Here is a 21,155-nt window from a genome sequence, read left to right on the forward strand (position 1 = left end):
CCAGTGTTTCTATCGCCTAAGGACAACCACAACTGCCTACTCCTTTGCTTCCAGTACTCTTCTTCATCACTGTAAGCTTTAAGAAGAGCTGAGTGTATAGAGGAGATAGATTGCTCATCCGCTACCTGTTTTGAGAGCTCCGAGTCCAGAGAGAGTTTGAGGCTGTCGATCTCTTTCTTACTATTAAGGTATTTGTCTCTGCTCCATCTTGCTATAGCTTTCCTGCATTTTGAGATTCTGACCATAACCTCTAAGTCCTCATTTTCCTTCCATATTTTATCCACCAAAGTCTTAACTTCCTGACTGTGACGGAGACGTCTATCATATCTGAACAGTTTATGCGACTTTAGTTTTGTAGGATCAAAGATAGAGAGCAAAGGGCGGTGATCAGAGCCTTCATACAGGAGATAATGACACTTTGCCGTTGGAAACATAGAAGCCCAGTCACTGTTCCCCATAGCTCTGTCCAAGCGACAGTGAACCACATAAGTACCAGTCTCCTGAGATCCTCGAACACCTCTCCACGATAGGAAGTTTCCCGTGTGTTGGAGATCGAACAGGTCACACTGTGAGAGGAAACTCCTGAAAGGGCTAAAGGTGCTTTCGGCTCTTTCTTTACCTCCCGACTTTTCATCGTTATTTATGATCTCATTGAAATCGCCTGTCAGGTACCAAGCACCCGTGCGAGAAGCAGCTAGGTGTGAGAGAGAGTCCCAAACTGCTTGACGGTGTGCTATCTCCGGAGCTCCATATACGAAGGTACCAAAGAACTCCTCCTTCTTGAATCTGATCTTTGTATCTATGAAGTTGTGGCTTGAGGATAGAATAGTTACATCAATGTGTTTTTTCCATAACAGGGCAAGCCCCCCTCCTCCAACGCCATGAGGTGAAACCAGGTAGTGGGAGTCATACATCAAATCTTTGAGCTCTTTCAAAACGAAATCATCCTGATTCTTCGTCTCCATAAGGAAGCAAACATCAGGAGCTCCGCTTTGAGAGAGTTCCTTCAGACGCTGGACTGTCCTGGGGGTCCCAATCCCACAACAGTTCCAGCTCAGAACAGCTAAGGAAGAGGACTTCCGGGGTTGTGAAAACCCGGAGTGATCGAGGAGGGTAGCTGACTAGTACCAGCAGGATCTGGGACCTGAGCACTTGTGTTAGGCGACAGTGGTCCTATGCCTCTGGCTGCTCTGGATGGGGTGGCATTCTGCCTTGCAGGTGATGCCTGGACTTTAGAGAATATTCGTTTCTTAGCACTTCCTCCCATACATTTTGATGTGACGTTTGCTTTCTTTTGTCCTGGTGGCCTCCCACGGCGTTTGCCTCCAGTTTGAAGGGGAGGTAGACAACTATTAGAGGCTGATGGGGCTCCTCCCTGATCTGAGAACGACGCCTGTCGAAGTACTATGACTGCTGGGGGCTGAGGACTTGCATCCCTCTGAGAGGAGGCTAGGGTGGCTGCTGCAATGATACCAGAGGCTGTCGTCGCCATTAGGTTGTCCGATTCTCCCTGGATAACGCGAAGTCTCCTAGCTGCGCTTTCAGTAGGATCTGCACAGTGGATATACTGTAAGGTTACATCTCTTAACTCGCTAAGTACTTCCTCCGTGGATGGAATAATTTGTTGCTTAGAGAAGGCACTTTCGTGTAGGTTCCTTTCAAGAGGGGGTACTGGCGTAGCAGGAGAGCCTCGTGGTGGTGGAGGAGGTAGGCCAGGGAGAGAGGGAGAGAGTTCGCGAGCTCTCCATTGAAGTTGTGGCTGATGAGAATAATTTCTTTTGGTGACAGGCCCCGTATAGACAGATGTTTGTCTTGGGTGATTGTCTCGACTCATCGGAGTAACCCCAGGAGAGATCTTGTTCTTTAAAGGCAAGACCCTTGATGTTTCAGAAGTGATCCTCTCTCCAAACGGTCTTCCATGCCTATCTACGCGTTGTTTGAAAGATTCACCCCTACCGCTGTTTGAGGTCAGCAGGAGAGGAGCTGCAGCGAGTCGCTGTTCTGCTTCATGTCGCGGAGGGAGATCTTCCTGTGAGGAGTAACGTCGACCCACAGGATAGGTTCTTTCTACAGGTGGGGGCCTTGTGTTCCTGCTGCAAAAGCGAGAGGTGTGAGTCAGCATATTACAGATGGAGCAGAAGTTAGCAATTCTCTCATACTCCAGGGTAATTGGGACTTCTTCTCCCGAGGAGAAATCAACAACAGACTCCATAGTAAGGGGTTCTAAAGCTTCAAGGAGTATCCTGATTCTAGCAGATGTTTTCGTGATCTCGAAGTCTTCAAAGGAACCTAAGGCATCACCAATCCTATAGGCCATCTTCTCATGCCAGAAGTGAAGAGGCAGACCTTTAACAGTAACCCAGAAGGGTATCTTGGATGGGAAGGTACTTGAGATGATAGGCTCCCAACGCTCCAAGATGACCATCCAATTGTTATGGTGGAAGGGTCTGTTGAGGAGTACACAATGCAAGTCTTCATCTTTGTCAAAGCGGAATTGGAAGCAGCCATTTCCTAAATCAGCTCCAATAACTTTGCCTCTAAGAGCCCATTTCTTGGGAAGGTTGGCCACAAGATCCTCCACACTTTGCTCCCTAGGGTTTATGCATCTCCCAATTAGGGTTTTTTCATTATCCTTGACAAGATCGGAGAAGTCAAACTCTGGAGCTTGGATACGTTTCTTTGCAGGTTCTGTAGGGAGTGAAGCAACAGATTTCCCCTTCTCAGCCGTAGACCATCGTCGAGATGCCATAGTTGCAGGTAGGTGAAGAAGAGTGAAGTCGAATTGAGCCGAAGAGAGTTTGTAGATACAGGTTAGGAGCCACCGGAACCGACTGTGAGGAGTTCCGTCGACTCACCGTCGATCCCAAAGGGAACGCGAGCGCTTACCGAAACACCTGAGTTCTTTTACCCAGCAGATACTTCTTCAAGGGGTAAAGGATTTGAAATGTGGAGGGAAGTGGCAGGTGGTATTTACCAGAAGGGGTAAAAAACCAGCAGTATGGTAAAACCGTGTGCTAAGAGAGTAGAGGGTAAGGACCAATCTCGATTAGAGCGCCAGAGAGCATTTATCTTGTGCCTTTTTTCTATACAATTCGTTATAGAAAGGAAGTAAGAGAAGAAAAAGAGAGAGAAAATGATGAAAAAAAGAGAGAGAAGATGATGAAAAATGCCGCACGAGTCCTTTCATTGGATTCCTCTCAAAGATGATATCGTCTATTCCAACATTTTGTACATGTCTTAACATTTTCTTTAGTCTTTTCACAAACTGAATTCAACTTTTAAAGTTTTACCGTATACATAATAAAGTAATTTCTTTAATTTTCAAATAGTTTTACACAGTAACAATTCAAATTTTATTAACTTTAAATCCAACAATGGAATTGTTCATTCTTGTAAAAGTTCTGATTATATCCAAAACTTTTGTAGCATATTCTGCATCCACTCCTTTCCTATCGAACTTATAACATATTTTGAATAATCAAAAGATTTAAATTTGAGCCACCCTCTGATAAAAACAATATCAACTATCAAGGCATGACTTTTTCAAGCACGTTGTTGAAGTGATTACGGATAAACTGAGAGCCTAGCTAAAACCAGTAAAGTATGCAAAACAACACAGCTCGTAATTAACTCAAATTAATCAAAATACAAACAAAACTGCAAAGCTAACAATCCCGAAATGTTAGCACGCATATTCCATTACAGAAAACATAATTTAAAAGTTACAAAATAAATAATTAAAAGAGATAGGGTGCTCGATAAATTATAACCTACCACAACTTCAAAATTATCAGAATCTAAAAATACCAAAGAGTGAAAGAGAGAAAAAAGCAAGTCAAGAAGAAAAGAAGAAAAACATTTCACACTACACTCTCTATAATATACCTTCAATTATTGTATTTGAACCAAACTAGAAAGTAGAAGCTTGAGATTGATCATACCATGAGAACAACCACGAAAACCTAACTATAAACTTAACTTATTTATTGATTTGTTGACCATGTGCGACAAGAAAGAAAAACTCTACATCTGGAGGAGCAAAGAAAGATATCTGTCTCCTCCTCAAAGCAATGTTCTGCGCCACCCTTTGCTTCTTTGGCGCCGGCGGACACGTCAGCATCTCTGGTATTCGTGACTTCTTAGATACCGGAGTACAACATCCACTGGCTGGAATCGTCGACGTTGACGTAGCGGTTAAAGATATCGAAGTTGATGATGACGTTGAAGTGACGTCACTAGTGATACTACATGGAGGAGATGGGTTCTTGATTCCTTTTCTTCTTCTCGAAGTTGTTCTTCTTATTGGGTTCTTTCCTTTTGATGCCATTTTAAGAACAAACTAAGAGGGAAGAGAAGATATAGAGGAAAGAAAGTGTGTGAAACAATTATATATGAGAACTTGAGGAGTATATATGTATAATGAACCTTAGTGGAAGTTTTACTTTAAAGCTCTTATATTTTGACTGGGAAAAGTTTCTATCAGGAGAGAAGATAAAGCCAGGAAAAAGAGATTGATAATTAAGTATTTGGAAACTAAAGAAAAGGGGTTCTTTTTGGTGGAGGATCCATGCATGTAAGAAGTCACTGTGAAATGTGAAATGTGTATCCCCTAGTCTATATTTGAGAAGTGATTTGCCACATGTCTTCTCTACAATCGTTTTCGCAAAAACAATTATGACGTGGCTATTAAGATTGATGACATGTCATATGGTTAAATATGACATGGACAATTACATTTAATGCTGATATATTTTTTGGAAATCTTTTTAGAATATGGCAATAACTCATATATTAGACTTAATATTGATTTATATTTTGGTAAACTTTATGGAATATGGTAATAAATCATAAATCATCACTAAAATAAATATATATATAAGTATGACATTTTGAATTTCGAAATATTATATAATTATAAAATTTTTATTATCTAAAGTTTTCTAAATTTTTTGAATTAAAAAAAAAAATCGTAATATCATTAGTTTCTTTTAGATATCTACAAATTATGTAGATATTATTTAGTTTTAATTTTCGATAACTATACAATTTTATATGATTTTTAGTAATTTTGTACAAGTTGATTTAATACATTTAACCAAATTAAATAAATATTTTTTTAATCTAAGATTTTAACTTTATATATATCATATATATTCTTAAATATAATTCAAAATAAAAAAAAAATTCTCTTAATTTTATGCTTAATTAATGATATTTATATTTATTATTGGTAAAAATAAAATATATAATATTAATAAATTACATTTTAAAATATAAAATTTAACTTTTAAAAAATTCGTCACTACACATGGTGCAGGAAAACACCTAGATTAATAGTTGTGACATGGCTACTAAAATTGATGACATGTCTTATAGATTAATACGACATAGACAATTATATTTAATGTTAATCTATATTTTGGTAAACTTTTTAAAATATGATAATAACTCATATATTACATTTATTGTCGGTTTATATTTTTGGATTTTTAAAATATGGTAATAACTCATAAATCATCATTAAAATAAATATATTCATAAGCATTTCAAATTTCAAAATATCATTTAAATTAAACATATTTCAAAAATATATACATATTTTTAGAAAATTATAAAAATTAAATCATAAAATCAGATTAAATCGTAAAATTATTAGTTTCTTATATATATCTACAGAATTTATAAATATTGTTTAATTTTAGTTTTTGACAATTATGCAATTTTACATATTTATTTAATATATTTAATTAAAATAAATAGATAGAAAAATCTACCTCAGATTATAATTTTAAATATATACATGCACATTCTTAAATATAATTTAAAATAAACAAAATTGTTTTTATCTTAATTTTAATGTTCAATTAAATCAAATTTATATTAAAATATTGATAAGAAAAAAAAATTAAAATATTAATAAAAGTTAAATATAATTTATATTTATCTATTAAAAAATATTTTAAATTTTGTTTACTGCACATGGTGTAGGAAAACACCTAGTTTTACTTAAATATTCATAAAATAAATAATAACAAACTAATTGTAGTATTTTCGGATTATATATCTTTGTCAATTCATGGACATTTTTGTCAAAACTTGTAGTTTACATGCTTTATCTCTTCATGATAAAATTTTATATATTATCAATGATAAAGTAAACATGGAAGATTTCGGTTTATAAATTATAACAAAAATACTAACTGATAAAAATTATTTGTAGATCATATATGTGAATAAATGTGTCTGCTGAGAAAAATACCTTATTTTAGATGTTTAAAAGTAAATGTACAATTTTTTCTGTCCCATAATAAAGTAAAAGAAATAAAGAAATATAATCAAGATGGATATATCGAAGAAATACCTTTTCCCGAAAAAGAGAATATCATAGTACCGAAGAAATTATTTAATTGTGTTGTTGTTTCAAATGCATGTTTAGATTCGCGGTTAAAAACAACACACAATAATTCATAGTTTATTTGCAATAAAACAATTTTTGTAAGTTATGTACACTCAAACGCATGTGAATGTAGATATAGAAAACATACGTTCCTATATACGTAGAGATTCTGTCACACGCATATACTATTTACGATAACAAATTCAATTATACACAGATTGAAACATTTAAACATAAGTGTATTATTTATCTAGTAACAAGACAAGAGTCTCCACTTTCAAAAAGAAAAAAAACAAGACAAGAGTCTCTTTCATTCAAGAAAAAAAAAACAAGATAAGAGTCTCCCATTTGAGGATGAAGATATTTTTTTTTGTCTTAAAAACACTATTTCCTTGGAGGTGTTGCGTATATAAATGGGAAATTGCACCATAGAGCTAGACAAAAAATCCAAATTAGCTAATTAACCAAAATTCCCTTCTCTCTCTCTTCCATCGTCTTCCTATCTCTCTTTACTCTCACTTTAAAAATCTAACTAGTATTATGACCCCGTGCTATGCACGGAAAAACTTTTCTTGCATTTAAATTATTTTTAAGGAAAAGTTGTAACATTTTTAGACAAAAATTGAACTTATTTTATTTAGATACATTTTTTTCTGGAGCTGGATACTACCTAGATATTTATATTTGATCCATTCTGTTTTATTTGTATTTTTTTGTAATCAAATTTTTTTACAAATAAATTTACTTAAAATTGATATAATAAAAAAACCATGAAAGTAAATATGTATGTACAATAGTTAACTTCAATATAATAGACCTACAAAAGTTTACAAAATAGTCATAATATACTCTTTTATAAGAAAACATAGATATGTGAAATAGTAAAACCATAACAAACAAATTTGTAATTACCCAATTTGAATCTTTCATAGTTACTGATATTCTTTTCCCTCAGTGGAGTATGTAGCTATCACATCAATTATTTGTTAGCCATGAGATGTGATTTCTTCAAAACTACAAAAACAAAATAGAGTTTTTAGTAACAAATAACGTATGTAGAAAGAATCAGAGAGTAACTAACGATGTCACTTGTTTCAATTTATGTATGGTTCTGCTTGCGTTTTATGTTTGTTGCAGAGAAGCTCATTGATTTTGTTTTGTTTTGTTTGACTTTTTTCTTCTTCCCTCTCCGTTTCTGTTCTTCCCTCTCCGTTTCTCTGTTTTCTTTTTGTTACTAATTCAGAAGCAAGGCAAGTAGTTATATAAAAGTTGGACAAAGAACAGCTTTCTAAATATCCATTTTGTAGATAATAAAGTTTAAATGCTTATCATTACCTTGGTTGGTGTAAACCTTTGACTTCTCATCTTTTATTGAAAAAATAAGTTGACGGAAGCATAACCAATTGCCATTTTTACCTGGAATGAACAATTGAGAGGTTATTAATCGAGAAATAAAGAAAACTGACCTACTGTATATTAAGAATAATCAATTAAAAATATTAGAATAAGAGTAATCATAAATTTGTATGGAATTTGTTTCTGATCAGAAGAAAAACTCGACAGAAGGAGAATGAAGCTATGAAAAAGAAAGTAGAATCTATGTTCAGAAAAAGAAAAGAGTAAAATAAATAAGATAGAAAAATCAGTTCGTGATCATGATTTTATATGGAACGTGGTGGTGATAATGTGAGGAAAATTAGGCTTTTAGGTAGTTGAAGTTTTAAGAAAATCGGAATTAGGATTTTTTAAATGGCATTATTTGTTTTTATTTTGTAACCAAATTCCATGTGTCAAAAATTGTTTTGATTTTATGTATTTTTAAATATTTAAAAAAGAAAAATTCCACTTGTCAGGATTTGATTAGCTAGGCGACTTGCGCTTTAGTATATAAGGATTTCAGTTTTTTGGTTATTTCACAGATTCTCCCTATATAAATTTGCTTATTTATCTGTTTAGCCTTATGATTTGATATTTTTTTAAAGGAAAAAAAAATGCAGAATGCAGGCAAAATAAAAAGAGAACTGAAGCAAAACTTAGTTATAAACTTATAATATAAAAATAATTCACGTGGGATGGCATTTAAATTCAATGCATTTCATGTATACCGGACTGCATGTACATGCATGTGGTTTCTACATTCCAACTAACACAATTCTTTTATAATAGAAATTATGTCACACATATACCATTTACAACAACAAATTATACACATTTTAAAACATCTAACATACATGTATTACTTCACTAGACAATATATGTACAACTTTTTTCAAAAGAAAAGATGTATAAAAAAGTCTCACATTTTAACTATTAAGATATGTTTGTTTTTAAAACACTATTCCCTTGGAGGTATTAGGTGGTATATGTAATTTAGCTTATTCATCTGTTAAGCCTTCCGATTTTCCCTTAGCAAATAAGAAAAGACAAAAAACTGCAGAACGCAGGCAGGATAACAAAATAAAGTTGAAATATAAAAACAATTCACGTGGGATGTCATTTAAATTCAATGCATTTTATATATATGCATGGGGTTTCTACACTCCAACTAACGCTATTCTTTTCATTTATCTTAACCAACTCCTTTTGGGTTTAGTTGAGATTCTCTTAGTAATTCCTTTGATTAAAAGGCTAATTCTTTAAAGAAAGTACACTGTAGTCAAGACTGGAACTTATCATGGGATCCAAAACATTGGATTCACTGTAGACAAACGGCTACTTAGATCCTCAAAGGCCAAATTACAATAGCCCCTTCTTCTTTTTTCATCATCTTGGTTTAATAATTAATTTAGGTTTTTTTTCTTGGTTAAAAAGCTAATTAATATTTTACTTGTCAAATTTTCCAAGTAAAATTTTAGTCTTCTAGGTTTTTCTTATCTATCTACGGTGAAAAAGAAGAAAAATATGAATCTTGAACAATGTGTATACAATATGATCAGAAGAGATTTGGTAAGGTTTAAAAAATATTATGGTTGTAAAGATACAACAATTGTTAATCAAACCCATTATCTCCCATATTGTTTTGGACTTTTGGTTTAGTGAGAACAATATTCCATGTCTATAGAAAATCCATGTTTTAGTATGTAAAAATGCTGAAACTAACAAGAAATTGGCATAAAGACTCTTACATGACTTAATATGAATTTTAAGATCACATGCTCCAGTTCTATTGGAAGATGCTTGTTCTTCATAAAAGAGTTAATTGTGGTTGGAAACTCGCCATAAAAAATAAGTTAAAAAAAAACTCGTAAAGAAAACAGAACCTCTTAGGCCCTGTTCGTTTGTACATCTCAAAGATGCATCCAGATGGTCCATCTAGATGCCTTATCCAGATGCTCCACCTAGGTGTTGTTCGTCTCTGCATTTCGTTTATCCATTCAGATGAATCATCTGAATGCAACTATGTTTGTTTGCTTTTTTTAACTTACATTTACATCGAGATGAACTTGTTACTAAAATAATTAAAATAAACTTGTTTCTAAATTTTTGGCGGGAAATTGTATTTTCCCGGTTTTGATGAGAAATTGTATTTTTCGAGTTTTGACGGGAAATTGCATTTTCGGTTTGCCGGAAAATTACGTTTTTCGGCGAAAAATTGCGTTTTCTCGGTTTTGGTAGAAAAGTGTGTTTTCCAGTTTTGGTGAGAAATTGCGTTTTTAGTTTTGACGGGAAATTGCGTTTTTCGGCGAAAAATTGCGTTTTCTCGGTATTGGTGGGAAAGTGTATTTTTCCGGTTTTGGCAAGAAATTACGTTTTTTCCGGTTTTGGCTGGATATTGCGTTTTCCCGATTTGGCCAGAAAATGCGTTTTTCCGGTTTTCACGAGAAATTTCGTTTTCCGGTTTTGGCGGGAAATTACGTTTTTCCGGTTTTGGCGGGAAATTGTGTGTTTTTTGGTTTTGACGGGAAACGACGTTTTCCGATTTTGGCGGAAAATTATGTTTTCCGGTTTTGGCGGGAAATTGTGGTTTCTCGGTTTTGGCGGGAAATTATATTTTCCAGTTTTGGCGGGAAATTGTGATTTCTTGATTTTGGCTTGAAAGTGTGTGTTTTTCGATTTTGCCGAGAAATTGTGTTTTCCGGTTTTGGCGGGAAATTGCTTTTTTCTGATTTTGACGAATGATTTTGGCGGGAAATTATGTTTTCCGGTTTTGGCGAAATTAGCTTTTCCCGATTTTAACGAGAAATTGTGTTTTCCAATTTTGACGGGAAATTGCATTTTTGGGTTTGGCGAGAATTGTTTTTGTTTTGACAAAAAAATTATCAAATTTTTGGTGAAGACTCACCTTCACCCAGATGCTCCGTGAAGACTCACCCTCATTTGGATGAGAATTTGAGATGAGTTTTCATAAATGCAGTTGGGTGATCCATCTGGATGTAGCATTTTAATGTACAAAACGAACATCAACTTGCATCTTCACCCAGATGGATCACCTAGGTGAGCAAACGAACAGCACATGGTACGAACTGCCTAAACAAGAATTCTTGAACAGCGAACAACCAGAGCTATTACTCACTACATCAAAAAAATTTCCATTAATGAAGGATAGAAATCCATTGGAAAATCAAAAATACGCATGTCGGATGAAATTGTTGTTGCTATCTGTTCCAATAACGAATCAACTGAATAACTAAATAAAATAGATAGACCTTTCTCTTCGTCTCAGGTCGATAGATCTTCTCAATTGGAAGATCCCCTATATGGATAATACACATTCCAGTTGACCGAGCCTAATTCTAATTGTTTTGTTCCGAAGTAAAGATATCCACCGAGTGGTTTGCCCTATTCAGATATTCACGACCAAGAAGTACTGGATTCTGTTTAGGATAGGTCCTGAAAGGAGAAGGAAGGCTGGAATGCCGCCAGGCGTCTATTATTGAATTCACCCGACCCGATAGTACCAATTTTGGTAACGTCCATCCAGTGCCAAAGTCACTGAATGGGTAAGTCACCAATCCCTAAAACGGACTATGTACTTTATCTGCTGGGTTACGGGGGCATTTTACCAGAGGTTTAGATTGTATCAATCTACCCTTGTGTGATTCCTGTTGAATCATATACTGCGGGGCGATTCTCCCAATCAAGCCATAGCACATGGTTTCATAAAACCGTACGATTCTCCCGATCTAAATCAAGCCGGTTTTACATGAAGAAGATTTTACTCAGCATGTTCTATTCGATACGGGTAGGAGAAACGGTATTCTTTTCTTAAACTTAAAAAAATAGAGAAATCAGAACCAAGTCAAGATGATACGGATTAATCCTTTATTCTTGCGCCAAAGATCTTCCTATTTCCAAAGGAACTGGAGTTACATCTCTTTTCCATTTCCATTCAAGAGTTCTTATGTGTTTCCACGCCCCTTTAAGACCCCGAAAAATTAACAAATTCCCTTTTCTTAGGAACACGTGCGAGATAAAAAAAAAAAGAGAGAATGGTAACCCCACGATTAACTATTTCATTTATGAATTTCATAGTAATAGAAATACATGTCCTACCGAAACAGAATTTGTAACTTGCTATCCTATAATCTTGCCTAGCAGGCAAAGATTTCACTCCGCGAAAAAGATGATTCATTCGGATCAACATGAAAGCCCAACTACATTGCATTGCCAGAATTCATGTTATATATTGGAAAGAGGTTGACCTCCTTGCTTCTATGGTACAATCCTCTTCCCGCTGAGCCTCCTTTCTTCCGTGATTAACTGTTGGCACCAGTCCTACATTTTGTCTCTGTGGACCGAGAAGAAAGGACTCACTGCGCCAAGATCACTAACTAATACTAATCTAATAGAATAGAAAATCCTAATATAATAGAAAAGAACTGTCTTTTCTGTATACTTATGTATACTTTCCCCGGTTCCGTTGCTACTGCGGGCTTTACGCAATCGATCGGATCATCTAGATATCCCTTCAACACAACACAACATAGGTCGTCGAAAGGATCTCGGAGACCCGCCAAAGCACGAAAGCCAGGATCTTTCAGAAAATGAATTCCTATTCGAAGAGTGCATAACCGCATGGATAAGCTCACACTAACCCGTCAATTTGGGATCCAATTCGGGATTTTCCTTGAGGGATATTGGTAAGGAATTGGAATGTAATAATATCGATTCATAATGGATTCATATCGATACAGAAGAAAAGGTTCTCTATCGATTCAACAAGTGCTGTACTTATGGGAAAGCGATAGAGAAAGAGAAAAAAAAAACGAAGATTTCACATAGTGATTTTTTTTTTGATAAAAAAAAAATATGATTGAATTTATTTCGTACCCTTCGCTCAATGAGAACATGGGTCAGATTCTATAGGATCAAACCTATGGGACTTAAGAATGATGGAAGGGAATAAAATAAAAAAAGAAATCAAATAAAGAAAAGAGAGGGAAAATAAAGAAATAATAAGTAAATAAAAATGAAGTAGAAGAACCCAGATTCCAAATGAACAAATTCAAACTTGAAAAAGTCTCTTTCTGATTCTCGAAGAATGAGGGGCAAAGAGATTGATCGAGAAAGATCTCTTGTTCTTATTATAAGATCGTGTGATTGGACCCGCAGATGTTTGGTAAAAAGAATAATCTTATCCTTTGAGAATAATCAAAAATAGAAAGTGTTCAATTGGAACATGAAAACGTGACCGAGTTTATCCTAGTTACTCTTCGGGACGGAGTGGAAGAAGGGAGGAGATTCGCGAACGAGGAAAGGGACCCAATGACTTCGAAAGAATTGAACGAGGAGCCGTATGAGGTGAAAATCTCATGTCCGGTTCTGTAGAGTGGCAGTAAGGGTGAAAATATTTGGGATATTTCCACCAATCAAATTACTTTCCAGTTTCAGCATTTTTTAAAATGCTGAAACTGGAAAGTAATTTGGGATATTACCATAAACTCAAATGTTTCTTTCAAGGCAAAAACAGATACAGTAAAATAAAAAAGGTGGTGGATCTAATCTAAGTGTTGCACAAGGTAGTATGGTACAACAGTACAATTCTTTCTGACAGCTACTGCACACATAATCAAATACAATACTGTTTTGTTACACATAGCAGTAACTGAAACACAAAATCTCCTTGTCCTATTATGCTTTTGCAATGCTCAGATTAGTGTTTCATTTATGGCCAATTCAGGAACCAGAAATGAGAAGAATAAGCCTGAGAAATTAAGTACTTGTTGGATGGTATGTCTCTGGAACTGGAGGTATAATCAATGAACGTGATCATAAACTCTTAAGGCTGTCTCTCCTTTGCTACATGGTGAAAGTTGAATCAAAGCTAAATCACTATTGATATGTCCAGTGGATATAGTCTGTGGATTGGGAATAGCAATATCTCTGCGTTTGTTAATCATCGCCAAAAGACATTGACTGGCCTAATACTGTTCTAATACAAATCTGCAAGTAAAGAGAGGATTGAAACAGATTTTGAGTATATAAAACAATGTAGTAAGAACTGCTTGAAAGTTCACTCCTTTTAATGACCTTAACATCAATGCATGGATCGTTGGCCATGTTTTTCAACTGAAGAATGATACCAGCACTCCGCAATTTCACATGACGATCAAGTGCACCAGGAGTTGAAGGACTAATAAGGTTTGTAATTGTCAAGACTGTCACTAACCGTAACTGGCTCTCATGGCTCTGCAAAACTTAAGTATGGAACTGCCTCATTCAGCTTCCCCTTGAGGAAACAGTTGCTGCATAACCGCTTCTTTATGTAACTCAGTACCACTCGCCAGATCTGTGAGCACATACATTCCCTGAGGAAATAAAAACAAGTGTATCAGCGGTTTATTAATCTATTGATATAGTAAGCTTTCTACTTTTTTTTGTTACCTGTATTGCCATTTGAGCTTGTGGAGCTTTCCTCATCTGTCTTCCAACAGTATCTAAGATAAGGCCATCTCCATCAAACACAAACTCAATGGAGTTGATGCATCCGTCAACAATATTACGGAGGGCCAAAGCTTGCTCTTGCACCAAAGGCTCAGGATCTGAGTGGGCAATGGGTTTTGTTTTGTTGTTATTTGAGAGCATAAGATGAGTCATATCATTTTGGTTTAGAGGACACTTTACCACTGATAAGGCAAGCAAATCCTTGAGCCTTGACTTCTGGATAAAAGAGTTCTTTACGTTTATTGTCTCCAAGAAAACATAAGGTCCTTCAAAGCCGGTAAAGCGCCACATATACATTCAAATCTGTTCTGCCATTTGCATCCTAAGACAAACAAAAAAATCACTTCAAAAATGTGGTACCTGGACAAAGGGAGATGGATCATGCAATAACTGAACCAAGGGAAGCATAATTAACATGACAGTTGGTGAAAAGACCTGCATTCAAATTCTAAATGACATGTCTCAGGTGGGCTTACAACTTAACACAAGACAGCTGCAAATCATAATAGTGTTAACAAACCTTGATTATGCATCAATTAGAAGGTCTAACACCTAAACAAAGACGAAACAGATTGAGCCCAGTATAAGAACATAGGTACTAAACTACTTGAAGATGGGAGAAAAACCTGCAATGACAGGAAGCTACACCGGCAACCCTCAAGCTTAGCACACAACTCAGCCAGAGACAGAAATAAGCACTGAAGACGTTTAGGCTGGGTCTCACTACCTGTCTTCAAGATGTCAGCAATATTCTTGACTGCATTTGCCTCAAGCTAGTTGCTGTAGATCCTCTTTCTCCGCGAGGAGAGAAGACAAACCCAACGCAGCATCATCTCCACTCTCCAGATTGATCAGGGTCGTTAAGAAGCTCAAGCAGAGTAGTTACTAAACTTTCAGAGTAGCTATTAGCCAATCATGTCGAAGAAGAGAGTTTCTAAACATAGGTTCCTATATATTGTCTCTTTCATTGTTGAGGATGAACATTAATTTTTCAAAAATGATAAGTAGAGGTAATTTATGTACCATTTTTGTTTTGGATGCAATTATTTTCTTGATCTGATTTCTGATGTGAATATTAATTAATTATTTTAAACTGAGAGTGGTCTAGATGCATGATCTTAAACTAACCATATTTTCTTTGTAATTCGTAAAATTTATAATGAAATTTAGAATAAATCTTAAAATATACTATACAAACGTTCTCTAGTTTTTATGTAAGATTTACGGCACGTATTCAATTCATATATTTGGAAGTATTTGCAATAATTTAATTTTAGTAAACTTTAGTATTCAATTTAATACTATTTGGAAGTATTTAAAATAATTTAATTTTAGTAACACTTGGATAGTTTCGGATAATTTAGGTGAATTACTAGATTTTAAATAAAATAATTTTAAGAACTATATAAAATTATGGAATTTTATATTTTAACTAAAGGTTTCACCAAATAACAGAAAATCGCAAAAATCTACTAAAACAACATTTTAATATATTTTTTTATAAAAAACACAAGTTTAATAACACTAAACTTGTAAAATTTCATGCACGAATACATAAAAGTTTCATCAATCTAGATCCCAAATTTAGTGTGTCCCCCCCCCCCCCCCCCCCCTCTTTAATATTCTCTAGAATATTACTAAACCACATATAATTATTTGCATCTCTAAATACATATTCTTTTGTGTTTTATTCAATCACAAGCTCATTAATTTAAAGAACAACTTAAAACATGCCCTCCCCTTTAATTGTCCTTCTTTTACCTCCTGAGAAAAGACCAAGGTCCTGTTGCTGTCCCAATCCTGTTACAGTTCCAGTTCACATTCTGTTAAAAGAAAAGCTTTAACCTCTTTCACTAGAAGAAACAGAGAGATTCAAAGATTTTTACCGCCAGAATCCAACGGCTGCTCTAAGACTCATGTAAATGGTGAGACCAAACCAAAGTCCAATAAACCCATGAGTCGACGAGAGTAGTATCAAACACAGGATGCTAACTATAGCCACCATAACTAATGAAGCTGCGGCATAACCAAAATCAGATGCTCCAAAGTTAACTCCATCGAATACAAATGCTAAGGCATTGATTGGTTGTGTCCCTGCCACAAACTTGAAAAACAAGAACCAGTTTTAGCCACAAATGTGTTGAACTACATAATCTTGGTTTAAGGGCTCTAAGGTGAAATTAAAAGTACTCACCGGAAGTCCTATGCTAATGAGGTGCAAGACTTTATCATCTTTTGTGAATAGTCTTGCTCCAAAATGCAATCCTGCGCCAAGTATAACCGCAAGTAGAAACCCGAGAACCAGTCCCAACTGTCACAAGATTTAGCCCTTTAGTTTTTGGTTTACTTTTGTATGCTTAGGTCATAAGAATGTACCTGCAGGACACGGGAGGCGGTAGCTGCAGCTCTTTTGTAGTCCTTTTTAGCAAACGCACTCGCTAGTATTGCCTTTTTAAAAAGATCCATTGTTAAAACTTAGAGCCACTTAATCAAAAAGATTGAATATAAAGATTGAATATAGAGAGATTTCAAGAGCTAAACCTGGCCAGCTACAGCAAACCCATCTGCAAGAAGTGAAGTTGCTAACCAAACCTGCAAGCAAACTTGGAAAGCTGCCATGGAAATGGATCCTTCTCGTGCAGCTAGTGATGCGGAAAGCGTTACACAGAATGTCACGGCTATAACTCTCATCAGTAAAAGAAACCCTGAGAGAGAAAAACACACAAGAAAACAATGTTTTCCATCAGATATTTCACTGTAACATCATACGTAATAAGAATTCAACAATATCAACTATCTCCGCTTATTATATGTGCGCTTACCAAAAATCATATTATAATAAAAAAACTAATTCGAACCTATTTTATTTATAGAACCTAATAATTTAGCTCAAACAAAGCTAAACATGCTTATTACATCAAATAAAATCAATTATATGCAATACCATTTTTCATGAATCTAGAGAACTGAAGATGTTTGGTACTTAGGTTAAAGATATCGACTTGACCCATCAGTTTCCATAAGAGTATTCCACACATAAGGTATCTGAAAATGAACATATGAACAAGCCTCAGTGAGAAAGCATATTTTTGGAGAAAACAACTCAACATGTGATTTTAATCTCACTGGGATAGGACATGAGCAGTGGCTGCTCCTGTAACACCTAGACGAAAAACGAATATGAAGATGGGATCCAGTATTATATTTGTGGCATCTCCAATCACTGTGGAAGAGATTAAAATACAAAATAAAAGTTGATCATCATCAGTTTTTTTTCTGTTTCCAGAACTTTGATTATGTTAAAGATATGGCATATTACCAGTTGCATATAATGGAGTTGTTGTGTCTTTAAATCCACGGAAAACACCTTGTGTAGCAAGTGAGAGAAGAACAGCAGGTGCACCAAGTGATCTTAGAGATAGATATCTCTGAGCAGGTCCCAACATTGGAGAATCCTGTAAAATTTTAAAGCCATGTTTAAAAGATTTATAATATCATAACATTCATATATAATATATACTAAGCCTCAACGATAGATTCTTTACATGTTTAATTCCCATGAAACTCAAGAGAGGTCTGGCTGTGGATATAAGAAACGCAGCTTGAAGAAGGCCAAGAATGGCTCCAATGATTAAAGCAGATGAAGCTGATGGTATGTTTCTTTTCTTGACTGGAGATTCACTAACACTAAAGATACTGCTACTGATTTTAGATTCATTTGATATAGAATCTGAAAGAAATATCAAACAAACTAGTGATTAGTATTTTCAAGAAATCAAATAATCAAAGGAGTAACGATTTTGCAAAGAGTTTTTATATGCATACCTGTATTGTTTTCAGGAATAAGTTCTTGAGTTTCCTCCTTTGCGTTGTTAATACCAGTTTCAATACATTCTTTATGATCTTGGACTGTGGTTTCCTGAGAACTACAAGCATCTTCCTCTGCTACAAAGGAAGTTGTGATGCTAACGAGTGGAAAGATAGCGATTCTTGAAACTTGGTTGAACAAAGCAATTGATACTCCAACTGCAGCAAGCTCTACAGGACCTGTAAATCATCACCAAACAAGAAACCAAAGATTAAACAAAAATAATCAAATGATAAGACTTTTTGGTGGTTGTTTTAATACCTATTTGGCCTATGAAGGCTGTGTCCACAAGAGATGCAATAGGATCAGCTGTTAAAGCAAGTGCAGCAGGTAAAGCTATTCGTGCTATCTCCAAACCGAGCTCATCAAATTTCAAAACTGATCTGATGCATCAAAGAAAATCCAATTTCAAGAATATTGTTGATTACGCAAAGAACACATAATTTTACAACAACAAAAAATTTATTACTTGAAATCACTTAGGAAGATGCAAAGAGGGTTTCTTGGAAAATCACAAGGAGTTTCTTTGTTGTAGCCAATATCTTCAGACATCACTAAGAGATGTTACTGAAGTTTCTTGTGTGTCCTAAGCTTCACAGGTACATAGAAGAATGTGTATGTGAACACAGAAACTAGCAAAAGTAAATGATTCTCGGTTCAATAGGTGACATTTCATTAGATACCCCTAAGAATAATAGAGGGAATTCAATTTTCAAGGCTAACCACACATTGCATTTACCTTTAGACCTCCAATTCCAATGTAGTATTGATTCTTGTCTTGCGTCCACAGACAGAGGGTTCCAAGAACAAATTATCTTTAATCAAAGACTAAAACATTTTCCACATCTTTAAATAGAGAAAAATAAGTGAAAGAAAATAAGGATTAGAATTAAAGATAATAAAGAAGAAGAAGAAAATTAATGAAGAGAAATTTGGTTACAACAAATCTTCTATTACTGAAAGTTTGGTTAACGTCAATTACCAAAGAAAATTTCTACAGAGTTGATGTCAAGTGAGAAAACTATCCAACAATCTTATGAAACTTCTAGGAATCTTTTCTGATAAAAGAAAAATAATTGGGAAATTAAATTTAGTCCAAAATGTGTAAGAACTAAACATGTGATTATGAATGAAGAAAGACAAATGTAACGTAGCACACACCGTTTTTGTCTCAACCAAGAAAGGTCAATAATGTGTCTTCACTTTTTCTACTTTTACGAAAATAATTTCCCAGCAACTTATAAACCAATACAAAAAAAAGTTCCGGCAAATTAAAAACTCAGTTTTTTTGTTTGTTTTCTAGCATTCTGGAGAATGTTAACACACTGTTTTCCTTTTTCAAATAAATTACAGTGAATATGAATCAGGTGATGAGAATGTATCGATCAAAGAGTAGGAAAATTGGAAAATTGGTTCTGAAAAATAAATGGTTGAGACTTGAGAGAGATGGAGAGACTGGGATGCCGAGGCGTCTAGATGGAAGGTGGAACGTGTTTTAAGTTTTAACAGTCGAGAATATTTTATTTTTTCTTTTAATGGTAACAAATTTTGCATTTAGGAAAATATCAATTAAAAATCTCAAAGCTTATTGTTACTTTCAAATAAATGACTTTGATTAGTAAACTATATACTATGGTCAAATGGATTGCGATTTCTTTACATAACATCAGGGGTGTTATTCAACAGTTGATTTAAAGTTAACTAGATTCTAACCCACGTTAAAATGCATGATTATTTTCTTTGAGATGATGTTAAAATGTTTTTAAAATTTTATTAAATTTAAGTTTGATAACAATATAGAATGTGTGGCTTGTAGTTGAGTTACTTATTTGTTTTATTTGTGAATCTTATTTTTTTCTTATATAAATATTAGGATGAATTTGTTTTAGTAAATCTGTGTCGAAATCATAATTTAAGCATTTAATGCTCGAAATCTTGAATATTCTAAATGGCATCTAACCTTATATTCTACCAATACATTGATTTGTTAGATTTTTTCAGTTAGTTTTATTTTTGATTAGTTATCTATCTTATTAAAACAGAAACATTCTATTGGACTTAATATTTATTTTGTAAGTTTTTAAATTAAATACACTTTATACTTTATAGTTAAATCTACATTAATCACTAATGTTCCTTTCTTTATACTACTATCCATGTTTCCAAACAATATATTTATTTCTTTATACTACTATCACTGTTTCCAAACAATATATTTTTATACTACTATCAATGTTTCCAAACAATACAATAATTAATTTTAGTTATTTTATATCTATCATTTTCTCTTTAAAATTTTGTAGAAACGTCATAATTTCATAAATTGTAAAATAATGAACTTTAAAATTTGGATTATAAGATTACAAATTATGAAAAATTATAATTTAAATCAAATTAGACTACATATCGGTCATCCATCAGTTCAATCGGTTAGTCTCGGTAGTAACTTTTTTAATATGAATATTTTAAAAACCTAAATTGAATTGTCAGATCTCCAGATTAACCGGTGTAATCACAATCGGGTTGAATTTAAAAACACTAATTTAAATGCAAAAATATTTTAAATACACACTCTTTAAAAATTAACAAAATATTTATTAAATTATTAGTGAAATTTTTCATCGTAAATATATCCGCGCTTCCAAAGCGCGGGTCAAGATCTAGTTAATAGGTAAAGAACCACACAATATAAATATTGACCACAATTTGCGGCTATTATAATTTTTAGTAACAATATATGGATTATATGTTGGGATAGAAATAACATGTGACGTGATGTAGATTATAATATTCTCATTATAATATACAGTATTTTAAAAATCGGACTGGACCGGCCAGTCGAACCGTAATTCATTTTTTTAACCAGTTTTGTATTGTACAAAAAACCAGATTTGAGTTAAACCTGCAAACCCAATTAAAAATCGGTCAAACTTGTTAAAACCGATGATCCAGTTTAATATTAAAATTCAGTATTTTAAAATTTAAGTTAAGAAATAAAAATTGCAA

General features: G+C 34.1%; 3 protein-coding genes and 1 long non-coding RNA gene across 6 annotated transcripts; all 4 read right to left on the reverse strand.

Annotated features, from left to right (window-relative positions):
• Nucleotides 1-3,604: 3,604 nt before the first annotated feature.
• On the reverse strand, nt 3,605-4,975 carry LOC108820805 (cyclin-dependent protein kinase inhibitor SMR9). Its single transcript, XM_018593813.2, has one exon. The coding sequence runs from the start codon at nt 4,325-4,327 to the stop codon at nt 3,980-3,982; it is 348 nt and encodes a 115-aa protein (XP_018449315.1). The 5' UTR covers nt 4,328-4,975; the 3' UTR covers nt 3,605-3,979.
• A 2,207-nt stretch (nt 4,976-7,182) lies between these two features.
• LOC108821647 (uncharacterized) lies at nt 7,183-8,098 on the reverse strand. 3 transcript variants are annotated; one of them, XR_008938051.1, is made up of 4 exons: nt 7,733-8,098; nt 7,479-7,631; nt 7,310-7,411; nt 7,183-7,214 (listed from the first exon to the last, which is right to left on the reverse strand). It is a non-coding gene; the product is annotated as an uncharacterized LOC108821647 (long non-coding RNA). The 3 variants fall into 3 exon arrangements; XR_008938050.1 differs by having other exon boundaries at nt 7,183-7,411; nt 7,487-7,631; nt 7,733-8,083; XR_001944615.2 differs by having other exon boundaries at nt 7,183-7,411; nt 7,733-8,082.
• Nucleotides 8,099-13,274: 5,176 nt separating this feature from the next.
• On the reverse strand, nt 13,275-14,572 carry LOC130499115 (uncharacterized). The gene is made up of 2 exons (XM_056993021.1): nt 14,222-14,572; nt 13,275-14,145 (listed from the first exon to the last, which is right to left on the reverse strand). The coding sequence occupies exons 1-2, from the start codon at nt 14,570-14,572 to the stop codon at nt 14,053-14,055; spliced, it is 444 nt and encodes a 147-aa protein (XP_056849001.1). The 3' UTR covers nt 13,275-14,052.
• A 1,320-nt stretch (nt 14,573-15,892) lies between these two features.
• Nucleotides 15,893-19,027, reverse strand: LOC108820827 (protein DETOXIFICATION 42). The gene is made up of 13 exons (XM_018593834.2): nt 18,889-19,027; nt 18,619-18,781; nt 18,411-18,532; nt 18,107-18,328; nt 17,827-18,011; nt 17,601-17,736; nt 17,408-17,504; nt 17,226-17,326; nt 16,823-16,986; nt 16,658-16,729; nt 16,476-16,592; nt 16,168-16,385; nt 15,893-16,081 (listed from the first exon to the last, which is right to left on the reverse strand). The coding sequence occupies exons 2-13, from the start codon at nt 18,699-18,701 to the stop codon at nt 16,039-16,041; spliced, it is 1,560 nt and encodes a 519-aa protein (XP_018449336.1). The 5' UTR covers nt 18,702-18,781; nt 18,889-19,027; the 3' UTR covers nt 15,893-16,038.
• Nucleotides 19,028-21,155: the final 2,128 nt, after the last annotated feature.

Source organism: Raphanus sativus, chromosome 8, assembly GCF_000801105.2.
Source record: "Raphanus sativus cultivar WK10039 chromosome 8, ASM80110v3, whole genome shotgun sequence".
Classification (NCBI taxonomy): domain Eukaryota; kingdom Viridiplantae; phylum Streptophyta; class Magnoliopsida; order Brassicales; family Brassicaceae; genus Raphanus; species Raphanus sativus.